Source organism: Nelusetta ayraudi, unplaced genomic scaffold (genome assembly GCF_046127955.1).
Source record: "Nelusetta ayraudi isolate G7.1 ecotype Tasmania unplaced genomic scaffold, CSIRO-AGI_Nayr_v1 ptg000004l, whole genome shotgun sequence".
NCBI lineage: Eukaryota > Metazoa > Chordata > Actinopteri > Tetraodontiformes > Monacanthidae > Nelusetta > Nelusetta ayraudi.
Genome location: NW_027466054.1, coordinates 11,671,517 through 11,695,972, shown reverse-complemented (window position 1 = coordinate 11,695,972; position 24,456 = coordinate 11,671,517). Strand labels below are relative to the sequence as shown.

At 46.1% G+C, this 24,456-nt stretch overlaps 3 protein-coding genes across 5 annotated transcripts; 1 reads left to right on the top strand and 2 right to left on the bottom strand.

The window, feature by feature from the left end:
* Positions 1-106: 106 nt before the first annotated feature.
* Positions 107-7,459, top strand: LOC142893994 (uncharacterized). Of its 2 annotated transcripts, XM_076035069.1 has the most exons (18): positions 107-434; positions 635-780; positions 883-1,169; positions 2,048-2,198; positions 2,275-2,392; positions 2,518-2,643; positions 3,147-3,209; positions 3,335-3,457; positions 3,627-3,782; positions 4,326-4,379; positions 4,477-4,703; positions 4,862-4,941; positions 5,421-5,510; positions 5,616-5,696; positions 5,820-5,924; positions 6,066-6,171; positions 6,747-6,801; positions 6,943-7,457. In XM_076035069.1, the coding sequence occupies exons 3-18, from the start codon at positions 1,014-1,016 to the stop codon at positions 6,959-6,961; spliced, it is 1,710 nt and encodes a 569-aa protein (XP_075891184.1). In that variant the 5' UTR covers positions 107-434; positions 635-780; positions 883-1,013; the 3' UTR covers positions 6,962-7,457. The 2 variants fall into 2 exon arrangements, with proteins under 2 accessions (XP_075891184.1, XP_075891193.1); XM_076035078.1 differs by lacking the exons at positions 107-434; positions 635-780; positions 883-1,169 and having other exon boundaries at positions 2,058-2,198; positions 2,280-2,392; positions 6,943-7,459.
* A 741-nt stretch (positions 7,460-8,200) lies between these two features.
* Positions 8,201-15,994, bottom strand: smcr8b (Smith-Magenis syndrome chromosome region, candidate 8b). Its single transcript, XM_076035058.1, has 6 exons — positions 15,260-15,994; positions 14,101-14,513; positions 12,369-13,060; positions 11,440-11,766; positions 10,221-10,674; positions 8,201-9,492 (listed from the first exon to the last, which is right to left on the bottom strand). Exons 1-6 carry the CDS (start codon positions 15,443-15,445, stop codon positions 9,069-9,071), a joined length of 2,496 nt encoding a protein of 831 aa, XP_075891173.1. The 5' UTR covers positions 15,446-15,994; the 3' UTR covers positions 8,201-9,068.
* Positions 15,995-16,468: 474 nt separating this feature from the next.
* On the bottom strand, positions 16,469-24,194 carry mief2 (mitochondrial elongation factor 2). Of its 2 annotated transcripts, XM_076035023.1 has the most exons (9): positions 24,030-24,194; positions 23,766-23,850; positions 22,309-22,468; positions 21,142-21,307; positions 20,954-21,051; positions 19,832-20,008; positions 19,581-19,744; positions 19,309-19,461; positions 16,469-17,961 (listed from the first exon to the last, which is right to left on the bottom strand). In XM_076035023.1, exons 1-9 carry the CDS (start codon positions 24,064-24,066, stop codon positions 17,439-17,441), a joined length of 1,563 nt encoding a protein of 520 aa, XP_075891138.1. In that variant the 5' UTR covers positions 24,067-24,194; the 3' UTR covers positions 16,469-17,438. The 2 variants fall into 2 exon arrangements, with proteins under 2 accessions (XP_075891138.1, XP_075891149.1); XM_076035034.1 differs by lacking the exon at positions 23,766-23,850 and having other exon boundaries at positions 24,030-24,185.
* Positions 24,195-24,456: the final 262 nt, after the last annotated feature.

The window sequence follows — 24,456 nt, the reverse complement described above, 5'->3', positions numbered from 1 at the left end:
AAAAGAAGAACCCCATTTAACGTCTGCGAAGGGGAGTCCATGAAGGGGAATTTTACACGTCACTTCCGTTGACGCAGGGGCTTTAAAAACCCGGCGGGCTGAACTGTCACGCAGTTGAACCGAGAGCGAAGGTAAATGCACCGACCAAACACGCACAAAGCGGTTCACGTCACCGGTGTCAAGAAGAGCGCCGTGAAGACCGTGTAAATGGCCGTTGTTCAACAGTTTCTGAGCAACGTGTTCTGTTTTCCTGGGAGGTTTCCGCTACTTCCTTCAGGTTTTTAGTCAAATGAACACACGTTCACGCAGCCTTGGTGAAACAACGGCCAGAAGAGCCCATGGATGTTTTCGGGATTTTTTTTGTAGTGGCTGCGTGGACTTGCTGATAGCTAAACGGTGTAAAGACACCAACTAGCTCTCAGCTAGCTGGACAGGTGCGACTACTAATGCCATCCATGTCCTCGCTTTTGGACCTCGTCCTCGCTGTGCTGCTTCCCAGTGTCAAAGCAGTGGTGACCCAACTTGTGTTGTGCAAGCTTCCAGCTCTGTGAAATGTTCATGGCAAAGCTGAGGTCATAAATTGAGCTGTGGCAGTGGATGATAATCATTAGCCTCCTGCCCTTGCCCATGACAGACAAACCATGTGTGCGGCCGGGGTTTGTGGAGAGGTCATCATCCTGAGTGATGACGATGACGATGATGACGTGGTCTGCTCCGGACCTGTGGTTGACACTGTGAAGGCGGAAGAAGAAGAGGAGGAGGAGGAGAAGAAGAAGAACGGTACAGCTTTTTGTCTCACACTCTGTGTTGTTTGAACCACGTTCTGATCAGTGACCTACACCTCTTTCTCCTCCTCTTCTTCTTCCTCCTCTTCCTCCTCAGACACTCCCATGGGTGCGGCCGAGGACGTGGTGGTGACCTTCTCCCGCCGTCCTAAACTGCTGCCTCACGCTCGCTATGACTGTCCCCTGCATCCTTTCACGCAAGTTTCCTGACTTACGCACTCCTCGGAAATGCTGTCCTTGAAGTTTTCCTTTTACAGCCAGTTGCTTCTTCTCTCTTGTGTCCTGCTCAGGGTCACTGACGGTGCAGTCCAAGGTCCGGTGGCTGACAACCATCTGTTTTGTGAGCAGTGCTTCTGCTTCATCTGCGACAAGCTGGCGTCAGCGGTGCGTCTCAGGCCTGTGAAAGTATCGGATAGTTTGACTCGCAATTGGAATTTCGTCCATTTACAGCTCACTACTATGTTGATCAAGTCCGGTGACATTTGAGATGCGTTAATGGAGTTTATGGAAATTGGAACTAATGCCGAAACAGTGGAAGCCTGCAGTTCACCGTTTGTGGAAAAATTGAAGTCTTAAGCAATTGATGACGTTTTCTTATTCAAGCTTGAAGGCACAGGTTCAGCAGATCAGGGAGTGGTCTGTAGAAGAGCTTTCTATACGTTTCAAAGAAAAGGAAGAATACTACTCACACAAGTTTGACCTTATTTGGTATCTGTTCTACAACAGTTAAATAACAGGATAAGGGAGGCAAAGTTCGGCAGGGAAATGGGAGGCAGTTTCGGCAAGCTCTGTTCTAAGAGCTCGTTGCTGTGCAGATTATGATACGGATGTAGTGAATAACAGGATACATGATGTTTTAACCTGTGCCTTTCTGCTCCAGGAATAAGAAGTGATTTTGTTTCAGAGTGTTTCAGTGTTTTGAATCTGAAAAACACTTTCCCCATGTTTTAAACCAAAACGTACTCTGCAGCATCATTGGCAGTCTGTTGCTAAGTGCATTCTTAATGGAAGTCTGTTACTAATCTGGAATTTTCCTGATTAGGATATTTCCTATTATGATTGTGTTGTTAAATCTACAAATCTGTGCCTTATAGCTTTCAGGACAAAAGAGTTGTCTAGTTCTAGGTGATTTTACTGTGATTTTACTGACCCTGTCTGATTGAAATCAGCTAACAAAGAAAGGCTTTGCCCCCCCCCCGGGCCATATGATGCAGTGCAGGTCATCGAGGGAGATTGGCTGGTATCGTGGCTTTGTGTTTCAGTGTAAGGCGTGGCGCCACGACGGTGCGTGCCACTGCAACAGCCACAGGAAGAGCGTCTACTGGAAGATCCTGAGGGACAGCGTCCTACTGGGAGGCCTGCAGACCTTCAAACTCGAGGTGTCCGATATCGATTCACACCTCAAACACGCAGGTAGCTGGTCCATCGCTTCCTGAAACTTGAGGCACAGCCGTCCATCAGGTTGAACGCGTGCGTCCCTTTCTTCCAGAGAAGATGCTTCAGGACTTTAAGGAAGGGCTCTGTGGGAAGCTGGTCTCCTTCCAGAAGGGGAAACCTTTGGCGGAGTACAGCCTGAACGTGTCCAAAGAGCAAGCCCCTGTCTACGAGTGAGTGTCACCATGTCTTGATTTTTAGTCTTATTATTCTAATGGACTGTAATAATTCACCGGCTAAGCTCGCCTAGTTTAAAGAGGAGTGAAGAATTCAATCAGTGTTTTCCTCTTTGTCGCAGTTACACGCCCATCTATGAGCACGTGTCATCCTTCCTGGACGAGGCGGACAAACAGGAAGACAAAGCCGCTGCCATCATGAGGCTGGGAGCCACGCAGGAGTTCCTGCGCCATTTTCAGGGTTCAGGGTACAGAGTCCGCACTATTCGTGGGCACTGAGAAACCAAATCTGCAGTGAATTCAAATGTCTTAAAGGTCCAGTGTGTAATATTTGGCTTGATTTATGATTTTTGTATTGGTAAAAGCTTAATATATATAAGATATATGCCCATAAATACATTGATAAAAGCGTATATTCACAGTATAATACATTTAATTTGGTTTTCCTATCCTTCTTCTTCAAAATCTCCAAATATTACACTCTGAACCTTTAACTTTAATATTAATGGCTAACGGATGTGCTGGACAGCTGATGAGATGACGAGACGTGTGCTGTCACCTGCATGCTTTTCAACATAGCACGAAAAAGAAAGGAAAGCCTGTGTTGACGACTTTTACATGCTGTTAATTTCTTTGTTGAGTGAACTAAGACGAGCTCAGCGGTCCGGTCCGGTCCAGCAGTGAGGACTCTGCTCTCGTTCAGTGCTGAGCGTCAAAGTAGAATAACGGTGCTTGTTTCTTGTGAAAACAGAGGCTTTGTCTTGGTTTCCCCAGTGGCTGATGTTGGAAGGGCCAAAGGGATGCTACTGCAGAGGTACACACACACACACACACACACACACACACACACACACACACACACACACACACACGGGCAGTTGACACTTGACTTGATGATTTCCCTTCTTAAATTATACTGTTTTTGTTTGTTTGTTCCAGGGTGATCACATCGCTGCAGAGGCAGATGGTGATGGCTGATTTTAAACTGGAGTTCAGAAAAAAACTGCAAGATTTCTTCCAAACATACTGTGTCCCTGTCGAGCTTAAAAAACTGAAGAACAGGTGTGTGTGTGTGTGTGTGTGTGTGTGTGTGTGTGTGTGTGTGTGTGTGTGTGTGTGTGTGTGTGTGTGTGTGTGTGTGTGTGTGTGTGTGTGTGTGTGTGTGTGTGTGTGTGTGTGTGTGTCCTCAGTCTAAAGTGTTTCCTCAACTTTGCTCTGACCTGTGTCGCAGCCTGTGTATCCGTTCGTGGGCCGACGTCCTGCTGGTGTCTGTGCTGAAGGGCCAGAACGTGTCGGGCTTCCAGAAAAAAAAGGGGAAGAAGGATGTGTTGCTTGAGCCGATCGCTGCAGTTTTACTGAGAACAGAAGTGCTGCAGCAGCAGTTGAAGTACTGAACAGACGGTGCACGCTTAAAGGTTAAGTGTGTAATATTTGGAGATTTTGAAGAAGAAGCAGTGACATCAAGTGGTTACATTGTAGATTGCAGCGTCTCTAACTCTTTCTCCCCCTCCTGAGCTTACCACTGAACTACGGTGGCCTGCCCACCCAAACCTGGATACCTCCCCCACCTCCTTTATTTGAAGATGCGAGCAGTCACCCTAATTATGAAAGGCGCTGTCAGATTGTCCACACCGGGCTTCCTTAGAAAATATGGTGGTGCAAGATGGCAGCTAACTGGGAACAAGACCCTTGCTATATGTACATTCGTGCATATATATTTATTACTTTTAAATTACTTTTAAAAAAACAAATTATTTGTATTGTGTATTAATGTATTTATGGGCAGCTTACAGTATCAAGTGTTTACCAATACATAAATCAGGCCAAATATTACACACCAAAACCTAGTTGAAGTCACATGTGCCTTTATACGGTTTCTTTATTTATTTATTTTAAAAACTAATCATAATTCAAATGATTGCAACGTCAGGTACAGAGAGTTGTGTCGCTACCTGTGGGTCATCCAGTCTGATGAACCAAAACTGTGAGTGTTTGAATCTTTATTTATTTTTTTTCAAAATTGTCAAAGTCGCACGATTTTGTGAATTTTACTTGTTTATTTGTTTGTTTGTACTGTGCAGCCTCGAGCAGGCACAAGACCTCATCCCCTTTTTCTTGTGCATGGACGGAGACTTCCGCTCGGCTGTGATGAACATGCTGTCGGCAGTGAACGCCCCGGCTGCCCGCCTCACATCCCACCTCTTCCTCTTCTACCTCTGCGTCCTTGGAAAGGCCACAGCGCCGCCACTGGTTGTCACTCAGCCGGCGCAACTATGCTATGCTAATGTCGAGTGGCATGCAATCAAAGGTCTGACGAAGAGGACAGATTTTTTCTACTTAAAATAATAATAATAATAATTTCTTTATGTATGTGTATGTATATATATACATACATTTAAGAAAAAAAAAAAGAAAAAAAAAAGGGGGACAAGATTTCCTCACCAGAAGTAAAACTATGGTGTCCAGGTGCTGTTCCTCTGAAGCGCGAGGCTCTGGTCAAGTTTGCCATCAGTGTTCAGAGGTGCTGCCCCGCTGTCTTCAACAACGTGAGTCCACAAACCTTCAGCAAACGAAGAAGAACTTCCCTTTCATGCTTAGAGAAACTAGGAGGCAACATGTAATAAGCCTTCTAGAGGACGTTTGCGTTCCTTCCCGTGTGGAAGTGGTGTATCACTTCCATCCTCAAAAACCAACAGGCTGTTAGTCCCTTCAGCCAATCAGCAACTCCGAACACCTCTCATCCTCTGGGGAAAACCGTGAGGAAGCGATTGAGCAGAAAAGTACAGTTTCTTGTCTTGTGCCCTCAGTGATTGAGTTCCTCCTCTCCTGCCTTCTCAAATATCTTGACACTCAGTCCACAGGTGTGAAGGCCACTGGTTCAGTCATTTCTCAACACAGGCTCAGTAAACATAGCCTCTGTGGTTTCTGAGCAAAACATTCAGCCGACGATGCGCCAGAAAACCCTCTACGCGTGTGGTTCAACACGTCCTACTGTTTTGTGACACCTCGTCCCTGTGTGTTGCAGGCCGAGTGCTGGATCAGTTTGCTCACAGTTGTCAACACCCCCCTGAGTTCACAGGTGCCCCTCACATCACCGTCTGCCAAGTTTCTAAATGTACGTCTTTTTATTGTGATGATTTTACATTGATTTGAGACAACTTTTTTTTTCAGTCTGCATTATTTGTTTATTTTTTTGTGTTTCTCTCGCGTCCGGTTTCAGGACGCAAAGGGCATTGTGCACTCTGTGCTGATGGATGACGAGGCCTGGTCAAAAGTCTGCATCCCTCGATACTTTCAGGACGTATGTTGACCCTGAGCAGGCCTGAAGGCAGCAGTTAAATGTGACAATTCTTCGTCGTTGTTGTTGTTGTTGTTTTTTCTAACATTTTTTTGTTTTGTTTGTGTGCTTTTTTTTGTCCAACAGTCCTACCCAGAGCAGTCTTTGCTGCTGCTGGTAACAGGGGCGCTGGCCCTGAGAGTCCTTCACTCTCCTCTCCTTCCAATCCTCCCTGTGTTCAATACGTTCAAGGTAACTTCCGGTTCTCTTGTTACTTCTTGGTCCACTTTTTTTTTGTTTTCGTGTGAACATCCCGACGAACGTTCTACTGTAAAGATTAAACCATCCAAGCGGCTTAAAGGGTACTTCCGGTTTGGTCCTGTGCGTCTTCAGGACAACCTGTGGACTCTGGAGTGGTTCTGGGACTTTCTGGCCCGCGGCTCGGGTCGTCTGTCTTCCTTCTTCCAGGAGGTGACGGAGGAGTTGGAGAACAGCACAGGTGAGCGTGTGGAGATGCTTCGTTGTAGTTACTAAAGCCTGGCCGTGACTCAGACTGAAAGATAGATCTGAGCTCACCGGCGACCGTCATCGTGCCTTCTGACCTCTTGTGGCCTCATGAGGGAACTACATGCAGTTGTCCACAGTCTCTAGACTTCGGTATGATTCTTGAGTGGGAGGAAAAGCTCACCCTGTGGATGTTTCTTTATTGTCCAACGCTTGAAACTCTGCAGTTGTTTCATTATGCGTGGAATATAAAAATATCGAGGCTCAACCCAGAGCATTTAAAGTTGCTTATCCAACTTAGAATAACTTAACAAGGAGGTCCCAGGGCAGCAGACTTGTCATGGCCAGGATGTCTGTTCAGTGTAATGGCCCCTTATTAAATGGTACTTAACAGGCTTTTCTTCTTTGTGACATGAAGTTTATTGTTACATTCCAGCTTTTTTCTGTCTTCCTGATTTCATCATTTCCTGTCCAACCGTTGGCCAAACATGCACAACTGCTACGGTAAATGTTGCTGCGTCGATGAGCCAGCAATCACTAAAAACGGGTTTGTCTTCATTTCTCTTCCAGATCAGTGCAATATTTTTCCGGTCCTCCGCAGCCTCCTCCAGTCACAACGGCACCAGTGAGCTGCGTCTCATTCACAACTTAGTTCAGGAAACAATCATTTTCATCAACACAACACCTGACAATATGGATGGATGGATGGATGGATGGACTGCGTGCGTGTGTGTGCGCGCGTGTGTGTGTCCTCATCCTGCTGCAGGCAGCCCAGTACCTGCTGAACTCCTCTCTGTACGGCCAGAGCGCTGCAGTGTCAGCTGTAAGTCTTACAAACCTCTCAACTCTTTTGCAATTTTGTTTGGAACTTGGAAATCCAGTTCTAGAACATTGCTTGTCTGATGTACCTTATAAATCATAAAGGTTTTGATATTTCTAGCTCAGCCTGAAAACAAAAAAGTGTATGAGTTCACTGCAATATTACTTTAGTTCATCGTTTCCCAACCGGTGGGTTGCAGAGCTGTTTTGATTGGGTCGCGGTAAAGGATCTTAAAATATAGAAATTTATAGAGAAAATATTGGACATTTATTTTGCAGGAAAAACAATTTGATCATTTCAGTCATTTATTTACTAGACATGATGGAAAGTGGGTTAACGTTTTTATTTTGGTGCAAACAAATTGAGTTCTGTGGAATAAATTTGGGTTGTGACTTCATTAAAAGGAAAAAATGTGTGTCCGAAGACTCCACCAGTTGACAATCACTGGCTTAGTTCATATTTTAGAAGCTATTAACTGTATCACTGCTGCCCTCTTGTGTCTGGTTAAATAATTCCAATTAAATAATATATGACACTTCCTCATAGGCAACTTGCCTGGTGAAAAAAGAGGCGGATTGATGTCAAACCTTATAATAAAGAAGAGGCTCTGATTGTAATAGAACTTCCTGTTGTGGCTCGGTGATCAGAGAAGATGGCTTCACTGTGGAAAATTTGCTGTTGTGAACAACGCGTATCGATTGTCATGGCCCGTGACTGCTTGTAATGGATTCTCATCAAACAAGTTGTCAGTTGTGAATGTAGTGTGTGCTCTTGTCTCTCGTCAAGGTTGACTGTTTGCACAATGGCTCAAGTGTCTGTGTTTTTCTTTCTTTGAACCGCTGATTTAGTGTCTCTGTGTTGACTTTTTGTTCCACTTTGCCACAGGCCTCGATTCCAAGCTGGTGTTCCAGGAACACGCTGGTCCCATGGACAGTGTGATGATGAGAATGATGATGATGATGTTTGGAGTGGCAACACACTGAAGGGACTGCGAACACACCAGTCGACTCCTCAGTGATGTTTTTTTCCTTTTGGTATATATACTGTGAATGGGTTTTGTTTGAATTTTGAATTTTCTTCTCCACTAAAATGTTGAACTTGTTTCAGATGCGTTTTCATCAGTTTTCTTTTTTTTTATTTTGAAATAAACTGACTTTCTTGTATGAAGACATTGCTTTAAAATAAAACTGTTTTCATTCAAACACAAAAACAAGCGTATTTTAATTGAAAACAATGGTTCAGTGTAAATCAGGGCGGATGATTCAGATTTTACACAAGTTCAAATAACTTAAGCTGTTCAACTCTGAAATGTAAAAAGAAAAAACCCAACCAATCTTGCTCCTGTCTGGGGAAAATGTCACTGCAAAGCAAGAGGCAATAGTTGCACTCGGTTTCTGATGCCACATTAAGTTTTACACCACTACAGATCTGTTTTTCACTTTCATTGAAAGACTCACATTTGACCCATTTTCACATCTTTCTTGTCAACGCTGGACTCCAGCGCAGATAATTCACATCGCTGACTATCAAACTGTCGTTTCCTAAGAAATCTGCATATTAAGCCTTCTGTTTACAGCCTCCTGCTAAAAACACATGCTTCGTAAGACCTTCCGTGTTCGGCAAAAACAAGGCGGCTTTGGAGCGTCACCCCACGGCAAAACACAGCAGGCTGACGTGATGGAGGTAGTAGAAGCCCTTTGTGACACGACAAAGGACTGCTTTCCAGAACGGTGCGTTACAGTGCACACTTTATGAAAAGCTGGAGCAGGCAAACAAGTACTGACTTTCATTTTCTGCAGTTTAGGTCGGAGGTTGGAATAATATTTCAGAATTCAATCTTTTAAACTTCATACAGTATGTGCCGCAGACAAAATATATCAAACATTCTAATTCATACAAAAAGCTGCCAAGGCTGCCAGTGTGACAGTAGGGCACCAGTCCAGCATTTCTGAAATGTAAGCTCATGCATTCAGAGTAACCACGACGATGCTTTGCACCGGTAGAAAAAGAAAAAATGCAGCTGCATGTACGTCTGCAGAGAAACCACCGCCGAGAGACCCTCAACTGCGTCTTCACGGGATGTAAGTGTTCCTGTGCAGCTGGACGGAGCAGTAGGAGAATCTCAAAGAGGGCGGTCCACGTCCGGCGTGCCGCTGCTTGATGAGATCGGACAGGAAGTGCATGACGCTCAGGTCGTCCCGGCTGCCGCAGAGGCCCCGGCGCAGCAGGAATTCGTCGCCCAGGCCGGCGTCGGGCTGCAGGGCCGGGCTGAAGGTGTAGAGGAGGGCCTGCCCGCTCAGCGCCGTCAGGGCGCTCTCCAGGTGCAGCAGGTAGGTGGAGCCGTGGCGGATGTTGGCGTACGGGTTGGCCAGCCGGCCCACGAGGGAGCCGGAGTACGCCGGGGAGCGCAGCGTCTTCTGGTCCAGGTCCAGCAGCGCCACGTAGCGTCTGTAGCGAGTCAGCGAGTGGAGCAGGGCGGCGGAGGTGGAGGGAGATCTGGGCAGGGAAGGAAGCAGGACGTTGAATCGGGTTGATGGCGGAGCATCATGTAGATTTGGAGACCATCAGTAGAAATAGATCCATCTCTTTCTAAGACGACTATGTAAATATCCATCCATTTATTTTCTGTAAATGCGACTGTGACTGTAAACGTTTGGTGACATCACATCCCATATTTGTCTGCCCAAATCCCACCGGGACAGTTTAGCATGAAAAAGAGTGCGAGGATGCAAAATCACAACAGGTCTGAAAATAGAGAATAGTCATCATATACACCGTGGGTTTTTTTCAGGAGTCCCAGATCAGCCCGAATTACGCAGGGAAGACTTTTCTATGATGGTTTAGCATGAAAAAGCAAGAAAGTGACACAAAAACACAAAATCTCAACGTCCAAAAATCAAGGAAAAAAAGTCATACTGTTGATTTTTTTTTGAGGGGGTCAAAAAATGTAAAGACTCAGATGAGCCCCAAAAAAATTGGCAGGAATGACCGGTCTATGATGGTTTAGCACAATAAAGGTGGAGAGAGATCCAAATCTGAACATGTCCGAAAATCTGGATGAAAAAAAGCCAATTCCAACCCCCGAATATGCTTCCATTTCTGGGAAAACACAGTTTCTTCCCTCCTGTTTCAGTCTCCACAACCAATGCAGGCCTCGTTTCACTTAACTCAAAGTTTCCAGAAAACAACAACAATGCAACAACCAACAGAAAGTAGGGACAGACCTGTGCATTCCGATCAGCCTCCACGCCAGCAGGTCGGTGAGCTGAAGGGGCGTGGTCAGACACGGCGTCAAGGCGCTCCCGTCGGGTCCGGGTCCGGGCAGGAAGAGGCCGAGCGCCTCCACCAGCTTCCTGACGGCGCTCTCGTCCGTCCCCAGCACCACCAGCGGCTGGCCGCTCAGCAGGCAGAAGACGGCGTGCTGCGAGAAGGAGTTCCTCCGCAGGAAGCGCAGGGCCCGGACCCCCGCCCTCCTCCTCCGCTTGGGGTCGCAGCTGCCGTGCGGCTGCTGCAGGGAGGGCGGGTCCGAGGAGCTGGTGGCTTCGGACACCTCGTCCAGGCTGAGCATCCTGAGCGGAGCTCTGCTCGGCTGCCACACGTCCGCCTCGGGCGGCATGAGCAGGGGGGCCAAGTTCACCTGGAGGTCGGGCACCGGCTGATTGACCACCACCTCAGAGTCTGGACAAGAGTCGTGAGACAGGGGAGGGGCTTACTGCTGTGGTATTAGTTAGCATGTACTCAGAGTTTCAGTCGGTATTCTTAACTTTAGCAACAAATAGGGTTCTGATGTTCCCAATAGTGTGCAAAAAAAAACTTTATCCGTGTTTTCTAACAACAATCTGTCTCTCCAGGTCACTCCAGTTTTTCACCATTTTAAAAACCATAAATCATAAGCCAAATATCACACACTGGACTTTTAACTTCTGCTTGTAGCACTTTCCAGGAAGTGTGGGCTAAAACGTTCAGTTCTCACTGTGACATCACAATGAGACCTCAAGGCCACCTTGTTTGTGTCCCTTCACAAACACGTGGACGGTCCAACACCGCACCAGTTTCAACAACAAGCTTAGAAGTGAGCCTTTTTGCAGGTGGCTGCAAACAGAGGGCTAAATATGCTATTCTCTGCTACATTAACTCCTCTGGATTCTGGGGTGGAAAATGTAGCTGCGAACATGGCACAGGAACAGGAACAGGATCTGGGACAGTTCAACAGTGTGTCAGAGTTGCTTCCTCTTGTAACAATAACGTGAACGCATGCACGGCTGATATGATGAAAAGAGGAAACATTATGAGGATTCCGTGGGCGCAGCTGTGACTTATTGGCTTGTAAAAATGACTTTGTGACGGGACAAAGGTCTGGCATGTGACTTTCAGCCGGGGAGTTCGAACAGAGGAAAACGCAATGAACATTGAACTGTGAGTCATTGGGTCACGGCCGCTTACCCGACGCTGCCTCGGCCATCGCTGCGGGTTTCTCCCCCTCCACCAGCTGCTCCTCCTCCTCTGGAGGATCCTCACCGCTGGCAGGGCTCGGAAGTTTGCGAAGACGAGCGACTTCCTCCTGAAGGAGCTCGTTCCTCTCGCTCTCCTGCTGCTGCTGCTCGCCCTCCTCCTCGCTGATGGCCGTGAGGTCGTCGGGGAAGATGGACTCGGTGGTGCTCAGCACCTCGATGCTGTCTTCGCTGTTGGCCCGCCTGGCGTAGGCTCGGCCCCGCCTGGCGCCGCCGTCCGCAGGCACGCGCCTGCCGTCCCACATCCCGCCTGCCGTCTCTGTTTGAAAAGCAAACACATTCATTGAAAAAATAAATCCAGTTTTCATTTCATGTTCAGTGTTCAAATGTTCAGGTTTCCCCATTGAAAACTCATCCCCGAATTTTGGGGGGGAGAAGTTTTGTACTGTGATTTGCAGTTTGTGTTGAGCGATTCAGCTTTAGTTTGCACTGTTGGCTGAGGAATTGTCAGTTAAATTACCAGTATTTAAATAAATCAATATATCCTTTGACAGACATTTGTTGTGATTAGTGAATAGCTTTTATAATAATAATAATAATAATAATAATAATAATAATAATAATAATAATGATAATAATAAAAATAATAATAATAAAAATAAAATAATAATAATAGTTATAATAATAATAATAATGATAACAATAATAATAATAATAATAATGATAACAATAATAATAATAATAATAATAATGATAATAATAATATTAATAATACGTATGTTCAATTATTATTTACATTATTTCGCATATCCTTTGCACTTGATCCTTTGTATTTAAATAAAAATAATAATAAAAAATACATTTTCTGCTATCAGTGAACTGCTGTAGCCTTTTTTCAGGGAGCCTGTTCCTAATTTGTACCTCTGCTGTCTGAGCCGGCCGAGAGTTGCTGCGTGCAGTACGACCTCTCCGTGCCGAGCACCTCGATGCTGTCGCTGCTGCTCACGCTTCCCGCCATCTCCGCGTAGGGGTCAGAGGTCGCCGTGGCGGCCTCCGTGGCCTCCATCTTGATGGGCAGCTCCTCCACGCAGGAGGAGAACGAGGCCGGCTGCTGCTGCTGCTGCTGCTCCGCCTCGGCGCCCTCCCCCTCTCCCGCTCCCTCGTCGGCGTCATCCGGGCAGCTCAGCTCAAACAGGAAGTTGACGGCGGGGTAACTGCGGGACAGCGCGGCAGCCAGGCGGGCTGTCCGCAGGGCGCTGCCGTCACCACGCAGGCGGCGCTCGGCGGTGGCGAGCTGCTCCTTCGTCAGCGACAGGAAGTAGGGGTTGCAGAGCTCCGGCAGGGGTTTGAGGCGCTTCTCTAAGCCGGAGGAGGGAGAGGAGGAGGGAGAGGAGGAGGGGAAGACGTAGCAGGGCTCGGGGGGCAGGAACGCGGCTGCGTCGGCGAGGGAGTCCGCCGGGTCGTAGGGCAGGAAGTCGGGCTGCTTCAGCTTCCTGTTTGGGTAGGACGTGACCTGGCGGAGCAGGTCTCTGTGGGTGGAGATGGAGAGCCGCGCCGCGTCCAGCTCCTCCTCGGGGTGTTTCGCCTCCTGCTGCAGGGTCAAGAGGTTGCACCTGGCAGAGAGCGAGAGGGGCCAGAGGGCCGAGAGGGGCGGGGTTAGCGACGCTGGTCACCTGACAGTGAGGTCACCGGACAGCAAGGTCACCTAAACTACCTAAGGCAGAGGTGGGCAAACATTTTGACTGGTGGGCACAATGGGTTCTAAAACTTGACAGAGGGGCCGGAGCAGGAGCAGATGGATGGAGTGTTTTGGTGACCTGGATTAGAAAGTTTTAAGGGCCGCATATGGGCCTAGGGCCGTAGTTTGCTCATGCCTGACCTAAGGTCAGGATTTTTTTTTTTTTATTCTTACATTTTGAAGTGTAAAATCCCCTTGTAAAAATTCCCCTTGTCTGAATCTCAGCAGCAGACCAATCACAATCCTTTGAGAAAAAATTAAAGAGCCAGTCGCTGTGGGCGGGGCTTAGCAGTTAAAAAGCGGTCAAAAGTGAGAAGCTTCTCTTTGCAAAAGGCTCCACAGGTGGTGAAGGAATCTGATTGGCCTCGACTGAACTTGGCAGATGGAAGGTTGTCCAATCACATGACCAGGCCATAAAATCCTATGTAAATCATACAGGGTTTTTTTTTTATTATTCTATTGGCAAAGTAAAAGGGTGCAGTTCACATACCTCTTAGGGCAGTGTTTCTCAACTGGAGGGTCATGACCTAAATGTGGGTAACAGAGCTGTTTTGATTGGGTCACAGCTTTGTGGGCGGTTTCCCTTTTTTTTTTTTTTTTTTTTATTATTGATTTTAAAATAAGTATATTTATAGAGAAAATGGTGGGCATTTATTTTGCAGGACACACAATTCAATGCATCCATATGATGATTATGACTGGATGGAGACATTCTGTATTGTTGCACTATTTATCAATTTTTGTGGAATAAATTTGAGTGCTGTGGAATAAATTGGGATTGCGGCTTCATGATAAGGGGAAAAACAAATGTGGGTCTCCAGTTGAGAACCACTGGCTTAGAGGTATGTGACTCTTTCACTACATGAAAACCGAAGACAAAACAAAAATCTAGTAGTGATACTAGGCAGATCTTACTCCAGCTCCTGCAGCTTCCTCTGCAGCTCCAGAGAGAAGGCCTGTCTGTTCCCCGTCTTGAGGCTGTCCGAGGCCTGCGAGAAGCTGGCGGACAGCTCGGCAAAGTTCTCCGTCAGCTTGGCCTGGTCCGAGCACACGTACGCCATGCAGAAGGGACGCACCATGCCCCGGGCCTCCAGGTCGTACAGGGTCATGTGGTGAACGTAGGCAAAGGCGTCGTGGGCCGAGTCTCCCAGGATCACCTTGGAGTCCTCGCTGAAGTTGAGGCGCGGCCCGGGGGAGGAGGGCGAGACCGGGCCGGGCCCGGACGCCTGGTAATCCACGGACATGAGGCGGACGGAGAAGTGGTTGAGGTCAAATGACCCGATGACCCTGGGGTCGTCCGGGATCGTCAGCACGGGCTTGGGTCCCACCTGGAGACAGTATTTGAAAATTCAGAGCATTCTTTTGTGCAACACATTCAGATGTATTGTTAGTGTCATTATTTATATAAATCTCTCTCTCTATCTATCTATCTATCTATCTATCTATCTATCTATCTATCTATCTATCTATATATATATATATATATATATATATATATATATATATATATATATATATATATATATATACATATATGTATATATATATATATGTATATATATATATATATATATATATATATATATATATATATATATATATACATACATATACATATCTATATATATATATATATAGATATATATAGATATGTATATGAACACACACACACACACACACACACACACACACACACACACACACACACACACACACACACACTAGTTTTTGTTGTCACCATTTCGGGCTTTGTGAGTTTATAGTCCAGAATTCACTGCAGCTATACTTCTTCTCTCTCATCTGCTGTCCTACTTCATTTTATGGATAGTGTGAACTTGATGTACTGCACTTTGTTCTCAGATTTCTTTCTAATCATAGCACTTCCCCAATAACAAAAATGCCATTCAGCCCTTCCACACTACTCACACTATTGGAACAACAGTTCAGTTCACACGAACGACAAAAATTCGAAACGAAACTCGGATTCAGGTGAGATTCCGTGCCTTGTTAAAATACCGGTAAACAAAAAAATACAATCGGACACAACTGGATACATTCCGACAGGTTGACACACCTGCTCGGAGAACTCAGCCACCAGTATGAAGTCCCGGTGGAACTGGGCGGCGGTGGTCCAGGGGTGGGCTGGCGGAACCAGCGGGACGGAAAGTTCTTCAGGTAGAGTCGCCTGCTCGTCGTCGTCCTCCTCCTCTCCGAAGCCATCGGTGCCGGTGAAGGCCAGCAGGTCCGGTGAGCCGATCATCTTTCACCCATGGAGCAACAGCAGCAGCAGCGGGGCCGCTGTCATCTACTCTGCCGAGTTCCGGTCACACATCGCGGGGGTCCCAGCTCGGCCTTCACACCGTGAGTCAGCTGTTTGAGACCCGCGGCTCCGGCACCAACACTAACACCAACACCCACAACAGCTGGAGGGTTAAAAAAGTTCTTGAGCAGCTTATCCACAGACAGCGAAATGACTCCCAATGAGGCCGTCGTTAATTTCGGTTTCAAATCCCACTTCCTGTCCGCGCCGCGGCCGCGTAAACAAGGTATTCTGCAAAAGTTCCAAGACAGAAGCGAGAAGCGAAACTTCCCTGCGGACGGCAGTCACAAGGCTCACTTGTCTCGGGATTTCTCTTCCTCTTTTATGGTCAATAAAGTAGTTTAAAGCAATCTAACTGTCCGTGCCAATTTCGCGCGTCGGCGTCTCAGACTCGCCCCGGTACACTGACCTCCCGACGCCGACATGCGGCCATGTGACCCGTGGCTCCCTCCCAGGACGTCCCGGTGCCGCGGAGCCGCTGTCGCTGCGGCATAAAGTCAAGCCAAGCCAGACGTAATTAGCTAACTTCCGCCCTAAAAATAAAAGTCTTATTTCCCCTGCCCCTCATGTTGTTTCACTTGTAAAACATAATACATTATTATTAATTTTTTTTTTCTTTTCTTTCTTTCTTTTTTTTTGTTTACAAAAAAACGTTTTAGGTGACGCAGAGAGACGTTTCCAACCCCTGCCGTTAGACTTCTATAGATAGACGCCTCTTTTATTTTATTTTTTTTTACAGTCAATATAATTTATAGAGGAAAACAAGCAACCTTGACGTTTTTAGACATTAGTATGGGGTGAAAAGTGCTGCCATAAAATAAGTTAGGAATGACTGAAGTGATCGATTGCTCTTCACCTTTAGTTTAAATCTGGTAGTGAAGTTTCTGGTAATGGGGGGGACAACTACGCAAGAAAAGGATGAAGATGTTTTGATTTTCTTTTTTAGAAAACAACAACAACAAAAACAATTATTTGTAGTTTTATTGCTCATTCAAAAGAAAAATAAACTTTCACTCAGCAAAAAAAAAACAACAACAACAAAAAACAAACAGTCTGTAAAAGCAAGTGCATAAAATGACTGGGCAAGTTTAGCCATAAATTAAAGGGTTAATTTACCCAACAATAATTGGCAACAGTTTAAACAATCAACCAAACAGACAAAATTACTGCACACTTCAACCCCTGGCATAATAAAATATACATATTACAGCAATAAATTATGTCAAACCCAAGTTAACATGTTGACTGTTTTTGTTAACTGGATAGAAAAGAGGGGACAGGTAGTGGAATATCACTTCTGTGGAGTTAGATCTAATTGACTACTCTCAGGTCGGGTCCAGCCCTGGTTTCATAAGTGCTCGAGACTTGGTGGTGTTTGGAAAGTCAATATTTCTACACACACCACCAGCTTAAAGGAGATCAGAGGGGGGGGGGAAAAGGCAAGTTAGAGGATAGAATGATTTACACATTTAAAAAAATAATCTGCATCCCTCTGGTGTGGATAAATTCACTGAACTGCAAAAACACCCCCGTGAAAAAACTAACTGCACGCGCACCCAAACGCAGGCCCCTCTGTTGTGCGTGTGGGTGGAGATATGATCAGGCACAGACTGAAATGAAACATGTTCATAAGCACTTCCTCAGCTCCTTCACTTGGCACGACTCATTTCCTATGAAGCTTTAAAAAGAAACAAAAAGATCTTGATTATCATGTTTGCACCTGAAACTTTATCTGCAGCTCCTCCTCCTCCAACCTACTGCAGCCTCTTTCTTTTGCATCAAAGTCACATGAAGGAGCCAAATGATAAGAAGGCAGTGGAAAAATATACATATGTATATATATATATATATATATATTCTCCTTAAACCAAACCACTTTCTTGATCTTTCTTGATGCTGTACGATTCTTGTGATCTCGGAGACGATCAGTCAGTTACATGAGCAGTATCTCGGGCTCGGAGACGGCGCAATAGAGCATGAAGCCCATCTGATCCACCTGGTCCTCTGACAAGCTGCTCAACAGGTTGACGGCCGGCTTGAAGTAGCTGTGCAGCGCCCCCTGCTCCAGGTAGCCGATCAGCTCCGCGATGCACTGCTGGAATCGGACGTGCTCGCTGCCCTCGGACCAGTTGCTCTCGCCGCCGCTGCTGCTGCTGCTGCTGAGGTGCAGGATGAGGTTGATGAGGGGGGCGGCGTCCAGCGGGCGCAGGGCCGGGTTGAGTCGACACACCGCCTTCAGGATCTTGAGCGTCTCTTTGCGGCGCCCGCTGTCGGCGGCGTCCAGCTGGGCCAGCCGCTGCGTCTCCCACGGGTAGAGAGACAGGTGCCAGGCGTTGACCCAGGGCGAGGTGAGCTCGGGCTGGGCCGTCAGAACCACGTCACCCTCCCTCAGCACGGGCAGCACGGTGACGAACAGGGCCGGGTCGCCGCTCGGGGCCCCGTTGACGTCCACAGACCTGGAGAGACGCGGCGGGGAGGAAGTCAATCACGCAGCACGTTGACACAGAAAAACAGTGACCCCGTTTGGAGCTGGAAACACAAGCATTACTTTGAGTTCATCTCGTCTAAATCAAAGAATAATGTGGTTTGTTGTACGCAATGTGCAGGAAACAAGATGTTCTCAACTGTCACTTTATCTTTTTTTAACTCAAGTAATTATTAGTAATTGATTACTTATGAAACAAAGTAGTTAAAGAAGTATTTACATTACTTTTTAAGCAAGTCATCAGTGATCTGTAGTTGGATTATTTTTATGGCGTAATCCCAACTACACTGCACAGAACACAAACATCCTGCTAATTGCTCCCTCGGACAAAGAGATTTTTTTCAATCTCAATGTGTTTCCCCTGGTTAAGTAAAGGTTGAATGGAATACAACAAGGAGCAGTGCTGGTCAAATCAGTGCAGTGCTATCTGAGCTGAAGCACAGAAGCAGATGAGAAACACTTCATGTTGCCAGGCAACATGAACGTTTAAGCCGCCTCGGCAAACATAGCTGGACAAACACGGCACTTGTAACTTTGGGGTTGAACAGTAAACAGTGCTGGTGATGGACTGAAACAGCTCTGTCACCGAATACTCTGTATTTTGAGGAAATGTTCCGTGTTATCGAACAGAACGTCTCTCTGCCCTCTCCTTTCCTTGAAGCCTTCCGCTTGCGAAAGAGTGTGCCATAAAAACACAGCTCTGGAGATCAGCTTGTTGTGATGTCACAAAGGGCACTGATGCACCTCACGGGTACAGTCACAGAGGAGGAGTTTGCTATTTATGTCCATCTAATCTAAACGCGGTCTGTCAACAGAGATCTAAATATGTTGTTTTCTAGGTCAGAGTTTTCCAACCAGTGTGCTGTGGCTCACCAGTGCACCATGAGATAATGTCAGGTGTGCCGTGGAAAACTATCCAGTTTCACTTAATTGGTCTAAAAAAAAAAAATACTAACATTCCATTGTGGAGTGACTGTGCTTTAAAAAGAACGTGAGCCTATTTTCCTCCCAGGATATCATTTTTGTGTGCATCTACACAGGCCCAGGTTACAGTCAGAGACTATATTGTCATTATGAAGCTTAAAAAGTGTCATTTTGTAATATATTTTGTTGGTGGGTTGCCATGGAAAATTTTCAATGTAAAAAAAAAAAAATATGCCGTGGCCCAAAAAAGGTTGAAAAACAACACTGCTGTAGAGATCTAAAGATGTTTTGCTTTCAGTGATTAATTACGCAACGCTTCCCCCTCGAGCCTGGAAGAAAAAAATCAAGACGTGAAAATGACAAGAATTTGGAACCTTTAAGGACAAACACATACTGGATCTCCATCCTCAGGTCCACTCCTCCCGGTACCGGTCTGACTAGACAATCCATTGTGCTGCTGATGGATGGCCAGTTGACGGTTTCCATGACGACCTTGTTAAACATGTTCACAACAGCTTCTGCGGACAGGTAGCCGCCCACCAGGTACCTACCAGACACAAAGGCAGACTGGTTTTCACAAGTCGCTCAGTCGTCGAACCTCTTCAGGCGTGTTCGAGTGAGTCCACTGCGTCATCAGTGGCTATGAAAACACGTGCTGTCTGTCACCTGTCCCAGTAGCTCCGCCCTCTGGGGAAATACTCCAGGTTGAGCCGTCGGACCATCCAGTGCAGCGGGTGCGTCAGCAGTGTTTCTTCACCGGGGACGAGACGCCACAGCGACGCTTCCAGCTGCAGAGGCACCAGCAGACACGCGTGGTCTGCGCTGACCACCTGCACACAACACAGACACGATGCCACCGAGTCCATCCACCGTCGAAAAAACAAACAAAATGTATGAGCTCGGGGTGCGTCGTGTACCTGCAAGTCGTCCAGTAGAGAACCGCCGAGGCTCATCTCTCCCAGCGGCATGTCTGGGTGGCGACTGTGCAGAAAACCCTGAATCTCAGTGCAGATGTCCACAGCCAGGGACTGAGCTCTCTGGACCTCGGCGGGAGCCAGGGCGGCCCGCGTGTGGTAGAACTGCTGCAGCCGGTCCTGAACGCATTACAGCCATAGTCTCAGCACGGCAAAATAAGTGAGTTTGACAGTAAATGTTGTTAAGTAAGCGTATTTCATTCCGCAGAAAGGACACACATCTATACATTAGGTTTACAAAACAGTGTTAAAGTGGCTCCCACTGAGGCCTGAGTTTATGCACCGGTCCCCGAAGCGATGCGGTATTCAAGATGCATTTATGCAGTAACACTTGGGGACGAATGCTTTTTCCTATCTAGCGGTGTCGGCAAGACAGCACTTCTACGGCTGCTGCACAAACGCTTTTGTGAGAGCGTGTGTATTGTATTGTGTATTGGAGTTGGAAAAACACAACTGGCCCCAAGAGGCATCTCCACTGAGCCACATGTGATGAACATGAACCAAATAAAGCAAAGGTAAAGCTCAGAATCGAGGAACAGACACAACGAAATACCAGGCGAGGCAAGAAATCTCCCCAGGGCGCTCCAAACCCAGCACAATATGATTAAAAAAACAAAAAACAATGCAAAGTTAAAAGAAAATGTGGAGCCGTTAGGTTGGCTGCAGCTTGGTTTAAAAGTCAAATTTCGTGGGTTTGCTCAACTTAGTTTCCGGGCACATTTAATTTCCTGTGGCGAGTGAAGAACAAGCGACTGGTTATGGAGATATTTTACACTGTAAAGTCAAAGCTGTTTCACGCTTGTTTGGCTTTCTCTGTATGGCCAGTGCACAATCAGGCCCACACAGGGTTGATTATGCAGGGCTCTAGGGGATGTGTGCAGCAGCCTAACCAGTGCATGACAATGCGTACCCCCCCACCCATTCCCAAAGAGCTACGCTTTCTGAAACATGCTACACATGCATAAATGAATGAGCCAACACTGAAGCGAGCCCTTACAGCTGCTGCTCACAGCGAAAGCATAATCTAGGCCTGGGCGAGCTCCGAGGGAGAGAGGGAAGTCGGACCTGCAGAGTGAAGGTGCACAGCTGGAGCCTCTTGGACTTTGACTCGGGCTTGGGGCTCGTCTCCTGAGACGACGTCTGGGGTGGTTGGCACAGGTCAGCTGACAGACGAAGGGGGATTAAAGAGTAAAAGTAAGAATACAGAGTGAAGAAAAGATGTGCTGTGCATACCGTACGTGCTACTTTTATACCTTTGTGCTGTTTGGCCGCCTTGGAAACATGTTTCATGACCACGCCCTCAATGCCCTTCCTGATCATTGTCGGGGAGGAGGACACCAAACTCAGCTCTTCCCAGCTCTCGGCCATCTTCTGCTCCACCTTCTCGTCGTCGGCAGAGCGGCCCGCACGCTCGATCAGCTGACGGCAAAAACAGTCATCACAAACACAGTTGAAAAAAAAACAGTTATGGGTTTGTTTGGACAAAAGCCCCTTGACAACATAATGGGATATTCAACCACGGCTCCTCAACTCGCAGACAAACACAGAGGAAGATGATGAGCTCAGCCTATGGTAACTTTGAAATGCGCCACCTCGAGCAGTGCTTCTCAACCTTTTTTCTGTTTGAGCCAAGGCACATTTTTTACACTGACAAAATTCCATGGCGCACCACCAACCAAATAGATTAGAAAATAATGACACTTTTTATCCTAATAATGACAATATAGTCTCTTAATTGTTTCACTTGTAAAACATAATACATTATTATAAAAAATTTTAATTTTTTTTCTTTTCTTTCTTTCTTTCTTTTTTGTTTACAAAAAAACGTTTTAGGTGACGCAGAGAGACGTTTCCAACCCCTGCCGTTAGACTTCTATAGATAGACGCCTCTTTTATTTTATTTTATTTTTTACAGTCAATATAATTTATAGTGGACAATATAGTCTCTTAATTTATTTAGACTCACTCAGCATGAAAGCTGGGCCTGTTTAGATGTTTAGATGCACACAAAGCTGATGTCCTGGTAGGAAAATAGGCTCACAGTCACTCCACAATGGATTTTTTTTTTAACCAACTGAGTGAAACTGGATAATTTTTCACAACACACCTGACATTATCTCATGGTACACTAGTATCTCATGCCACAGTGGTTGAAAAACACTGATCTAGAGGACACATAACCTTTTTAAAATAGTTTGTGCCTGATTTGCGGCAGAGTTACATCTCTGTTTGAAGATAACATCAGAATATATTCAAATGGGACTGGATCACATTCAACCAGCTGCTGACAATGTGTGTGTTTGTGAAAATGAGGGGGGAAAAAAAGCCTCAGCGTGATTTCTATCAGGCAGTATTCCTGATGAATTAAAATCCATATAAATACACGAGTGTGGCGCTGGCACCAAAGTCCAGACACTGACCCGCTTGACTGCCAGTGTAGCGATACCAAGGATGGCGGCCCCGCTGACTCCGAGAACCAAGCGGGCGTTAGACAGCAGGAAGTCGATGACCACTGCGATGCCATCCTCTCCCCGCCTGCGGCTGTTCTGGAAGTACATGGCTTCCCTTTCAAGTGTTAGCCTTGGGAAGAAGAGAATGCGTAAAAAGTCAGTCAGGAGTGCTGGAAGTGGCACAAGACTCGACTGTCATGTGGACAGAAAAATTAGCTTCACACTGAAACATTGTTCACAGACAGAATGATGAAACACAGACGCACCTTTCATGAAAGACATCTATAAGTTACATATGTCAGAGAATAAACGCTTGAGCTGTAAAACTCAAAAGAGAAGGGTTTGGTTAGAAATATCTGGATTGCAAAGCCATATCTTTCCAGTTGAAAGCCTCTGAATCACTATATTAAATAAATCAAATTCCGACTTGTCATGATAGAGTATTATCATACAGAAAGTGTAATGTATTCACAATTAATTGACACTGTGTCCCTTTGGTCATTTTCAGAGAGTCGGAGCACTGCAGCCCAGTTTAATTCAAGTTAATACATTGCCTGTCTTATCAAATTGCCTCGACTCAAACATAATGAAAAGCTGCAGAAGTGGAGCACATTTCCAGACTAATGTCATTAGGGAGGGAAGAAACAGTAGGGTAGCGAAAATGGACTGAATGTGCATTTGGAAACCCAGAGCAAACAGCTCTGGGGTCAACACTGGGCTGAACTGAAAAATAATCTTGTGTGTGCACTGCACACCAAACAAACGCTGTGGCCTTTTATATTTAATCTTTATGAGACATTGCGGTGAACTGGCAAACTAAGTATATTCTCTGCCATTGCCACTCATGGTGAACTCTATTAATAGACTCATAACACACCGGAGCCGTGCCAGCTGTAACAACCTTTCTGGTCAAATTACAGTGTGCGCAGAGCACAGTCCTGGGGGGCGTATCCACTGTCAGAGGACATTCAGCTTGTCTGGGACACATCGATCCCTTCTGGATCAGCCCAAAACTTGCAATATTGACAAATGTTACTTAACATCGGTTTGTGCTGCAAACATTGGAGAGAAAGAAAACAACAACAAGGAAATCAATGAGTTCACTGGTTGTGTTACTGCTCGTCATTGACAGCACAACTATGCGACTTGCAGCAGGCAGCAGCTAATCACAAGACAGAAGAAGATTACTGCTCAACAAACTCGCAGCTGTTTTCTTTTGGTGTTTGTTGCGATTGCGACACAAACTATCCACGTCACACCGGCTCATTTAATATAAGGAGCGGCGACATTTTCAAAAGAGCATTCATACTATTTTCAACTACTCCATTTATATATGTTGTAATAATATCGCAGCTATAGTTATGCTTGACTGCGAATGTAATCAGCAATAACTACAATTACACCAATTGTCTGGTCAGCTGTAGTACCTAGGCGAGATCACAACACAGCGTCCGTATGTAAAGCCCGAGATGGCTGGCATAACAATCGTGGAGACGACACTAATGCGTCCGTCTGTTTCGCAGAAAGAGCAAACGTATGTTTATTGAGGTCGTTGCTGTCTTAAAGTGTCACCTGTCAATTGTGGCTAACATTAGATGCTAGCAGCAGTTAGGCGAGCTAGCCAGCGAGCTAGCTGGGCAACTGGCAGCCGCAGTGACAGTTTCTCTCCAGTGAGGATTAAACAAACTTACCACTGAGTGCGGAGAGAACAGTCCGACTCCACACCATAAGTGTTCGTTGTCAAATATGTGTTATGAAGTCGGCAATTATTAACTATCGCTGATTGAAAACTCGTCAGGCTAACAGATGGATTCGCGTTCTTCTGTTGGTTTTAATGTTGACCAGAAATTCGGGTAAAAACCCAGCAGCGCCCCCAGAGGAAACCCGGAATCACTTTCCACGACAGCGTCTTTTAAGATTTACTTGTACTCCCAATCGAGAAGTTTCTCAAAAATGGTCTTCTTAATTTCAGACATTTTTCGTCATTCTGTCTTCCTGTGTTTTCCCCAGTGAGCAGCAATGACTTCACAACTTATACATATAAAATTGATAAAGGTACTCCTTCTTGAGAAACAATCAAAACATCAGATCGTCATCCTGCATGAAGACAGGTTTAAT